Here is a 3,653-nt window from a genome sequence, read left to right as displayed (position 1 = left end):
CCAGGGGGCAGCTTCTGCCACAGAGGGCTCTGTAGCTAGTGAATTGGGTGGAGCACAAAGAGTGAGGGGCTGTCTGCAAGAGAGACTCATGGGAGGCATTAAGTTGGGGAAGTAAGGATGAAGAGAATCATTGCTGGTGAGAATCATACGGTCTTAGTGGAGGACTAAGAGATCTTCCCTTTCTTCCCACTCACCTATGCTCAGGCCCAGTTGCACATATGGGGAGAGAGGTAAATGCCCATCCTTATAACCATCCCCTCAAGTACTGCCTAAAGGTAGGAAGTTACACAAACCTGGTCCTTTAGGTGTGGCTCCACAGCAGAAGAAAGAGTCTCGGTAGGATGTCCACCTACAAGGGATAGTATAAAGAGAGTTGATGGGGTGGGAGGTTGAACTAGATGATTCTTATGGTTCCTTTTAACTTTAAGTTTCTGTGATTCTCTAATTGATGACTGTAATGTAGGAGCAGATTTCAGCACTATATAAGGAAAAAACTTTTGAGGGATTGGAACTGTCCAGCAATAGAATACATTGCTATCTAAAATGATGGACTTCTTATCACCAGATATGTAAAAGCAAAGGACAAACAAATGAACACTTGCCATAGGTGTCATAGAACTGGGATTCTTAGTCTACTTTGCTTGTAAACTACTTTTTAAAAAAATTGATCATTGTACTTTGGTATAAAATTTGGTATAATTTGGTATAATTTTTGGTATAATTAATTTCCTTTGTACTCATTAAATTAATTAAATTTTTATTTTGTGCTTTAAACACATTTTCTGAGGAATATAAAGGCTTTACCAGACTGACAACAAGTCCACAAATAGAGTAGTATTTGTAGGGAGTATTTCTGTTTTAAAGCAATGGGGCTAAGTGACTTGTCCAGAGTTACAAAACCACTAAGTATCTAAAACAAAATTTGACTCCACAATCAGTGCACTATCCACTCAGATACCTAACTATCCTGGGAGTATTTCTTTATTGGGTGAGAGGTTAAATTAAATATTTTTAAGGTTTCTTCCAATCAAATAATTCTAGGACCCCCTGAATTTGTAGGGGGAAAAGGCAAAAGAAACTCATTATACAAACTCCCTACCTTCAAAACACAATTATTTTTGTTATCAGGAATATTTTTCCTAGGAATTCACTTGAAGGAATTGTGCCCTCTAAGATTTTGGGGAGAGGTCTCTTACCCCTGCAGAGTGTTGTACCAAGTCTCCTGACAGCTGACCAACACATGGGCTGGATATGATGCTGAGGTCTCTGGAGCAGGACTGATTTCAGCCTCTCTCTCCCTTCTGGGTTCAATGATTCCAGCCTGCTTACCTGTTCTGGGGGCAAGAGACACAAAACACTATGTTCTGTTTTTGCTTCTCATTCTAGGGACTGCTCCCTCCTCTAATTATTTCTCCTCCAGCTAAATTTGTTGTGCAATCATATTCTAATTCTGGGAAAATTTGAGAAGGGGTTAATAATGGTGGTCATCGCTCTATTCTGTGAAATTCTGGGACTACCCAGCTCTTTCCCCCAATCAGTGACCTCCCTATGCCTGAGTCTTAGGGAAAGTTGAATCCATATAGAAGATTGAAGTGACTATAAGGAAGATTGTGAGATCTAGCCATACCTTTGCTGAAGGGGTAAGAAAGTCTGTGACACTCCCAGAATTTATGGGTCTCACAGAAATACTCTAAATCTAGAGAAGTTAGGGGACCTCTCTGGAGTGGGAAGCTATAGTCTTTATAGCTGCATCCCTGCTTAGGGGCCATCCACTTCTTATCTTCTCTGGATACCTGTAAGCTCAGAGAGACTTTGTACAGAAGATTCTAACAATACTAGCCCTGTGGTCAACAAGGCTCGAAGCTCCCAGATGCTTGACAGGGACAAGGTGGGTACATGGGGGCTGCTCCAGTGCTTGGCCTCTAGGTCGAGCTTTTCTTCAAACAGTATCCATCTGGATGTGTGCAGAAGAGAATAGTGTCAGGCTGCATGGAGCCAAATACCCAACCCTTCTTCCTCTCCTCCTCCCCACCCTACTACTCACTGCCCTGAGTAAAAATAAAACTAAAACAAAAGAACCCCCCCCAATTTCCCTATTAAAGATCTGCTAAGGATAAGAGGGGAGAGAATGGAAAGTGGGGGAAGTCTCAGTGGCAATATTTCCTCCACAAAAAAAAGGGACCACCCCTTCTTTGACTTTTAGGATTGTATCTCATCTTCCAAAATAGAATAAGTTTTAAAAAAACAGTCTTTAAGCCACTCACCTGCCTGTTTCCCTCCATTCCAGGTTTTCAGGGCTTCCCAGGAGCTCATTCATTTGAATGAAGAGATAGGGACTCTCCACCCCTCTTTGCTTCCTCCATTCTTCTGAGGGGTCTGGATGGATAGGGCTAGAGCTGCCTGAGTTCCTCAGTGGGGAAGCCTCAGGATCCCCAAGGTTTTCAAGCTCCGGTTCTGGTGGCCTCATCTATCCAACAGGTCAGAAAGACAGAGAAACTGTTAAGTCTTAAGTGTCTATCTCATCTAGAGTCCCTAAGCCCAGATTGACTTGAGAGAGCCAAACAGCTTACCTTAAAAAGGAGGCCCCTCCAAGGTCCCAGCTGAATGGGTCACCACCCCTTCACACCATCTACATCCCATTCTACACATACACATAATACATGTGTATTATACATAATACACATACACAAACAAAAACACATCAGTCCCGGTTGACTCTGGATCAGTCCAGCTCAAACTATTCCATTATCCCCATTACTAATCACTCTTTCCTCACCCTAACCGTGAGTGTTTGTTGTGTATGACCATCACGGGTATTCCTGCCTTAGGGAATTCACTTGTCTGAGAGACTTTTAAGAGGTATAGCTTTTCTCCATCCCCCCCAGGTGACAGGGGAGGAATAGGAGCATTGGGCAGGTTGTTTGTGTATAAACAATAGGAGGCTTGGAAAAGCCAACAAATAATATCTTCCTTCCCCTCTGGGCACATTGTACACCCCCCCCCCTTTCTTCCATTATTTTGTGTCAAGAGCAAACAATAAATATCCAAGACTGTTTTCAGTGTCATCAACTCAGTGGGGGTGGGAAATAGTCACATTTAGGGAGGGAACCAACATAAGGGTTCATTGGGTAACTGAGCTCATAAATAGTAAGGCCAAAGATTCTGGAGTAGGAATTAGGAAGGATGGAAGATTTAAGGGAGTTGGGAGCAATCAATGAAATTTTTTTCATCTTTTTTTTTCTCAGTAGGATTTTATTTTTCCAATACATGTAAAGATGGTTCTCAACATTCTTTTTTTTTTTTTTTTTTTTTTGTTGAGGCAATTGGAGTTAAGTGACTTGCCCAGGATCATACAGCTAGGAAGTGTTGAGTGTCTGAGACAGATTTGAATGCAGGCCCTCCTGACTTCAGGGCTGGTGCTCTATCCATTGCTCTACCTAGCTGTCCCCTCAACATTCATTTTTGCAAGATTTTATATCCTAAATGTTTTCTACCTCTTTTCCTTATTTCCCCTCTTCCCAAAATAGCAATCTGATATAAGTTGCATATGTATTTTAAATATATTTCCATATTTGTCATATTGAATCACTAAAATTTTTCTGAACAAACATCAAATATAATTTCCATATACATACTAGAACCAAAAATGAGAA

General features: G+C 41.4%; 1 protein-coding gene across 1 annotated transcript in view; it reads right to left on the bottom strand.

Moving 5' to 3' along the window:
• The window catches only part of SLC4A9 (solute carrier family 4 member 9), a 16,739-nt gene extending 14,272 nt beyond the window's left edge, over positions 1-2,467 (bottom strand). Inside the window, exons 1-5 of the mRNA XM_074285146.1 lie at positions 2,265-2,467; positions 1,794-1,954; positions 1,197-1,334; positions 294-349; positions 1-35 (exon numbers count right to left, since the gene is read on the bottom strand). The exon at positions 1-35 is cut by the window's left edge and continues 123 nt beyond it. Of these exons, the coding sequence (XP_074141247.1) occupies positions 1-35; positions 294-349; positions 1,197-1,334; positions 1,794-1,954; positions 2,265-2,467 (593 nt within the window). The remainder of the gene's footprint in view (positions 36-293; positions 350-1,196; positions 1,335-1,793; positions 1,955-2,264) is intronic.
• Between the last annotated feature and the right edge of the window lie 1,186 nt (positions 2,468-3,653).

The sequence above is a fragment of the Sminthopsis crassicaudata genome, chromosome 2 (genome assembly GCF_048593235.1).
Source record: "Sminthopsis crassicaudata isolate SCR6 chromosome 2, ASM4859323v1, whole genome shotgun sequence".
Classification (NCBI taxonomy): domain Eukaryota; kingdom Metazoa; phylum Chordata; class Mammalia; order Dasyuromorphia; family Dasyuridae; genus Sminthopsis; species Sminthopsis crassicaudata.
Note: the sequence above shows the minus strand (reverse complement) of the source record. Positions and strands in the feature narration are given on the sequence as shown.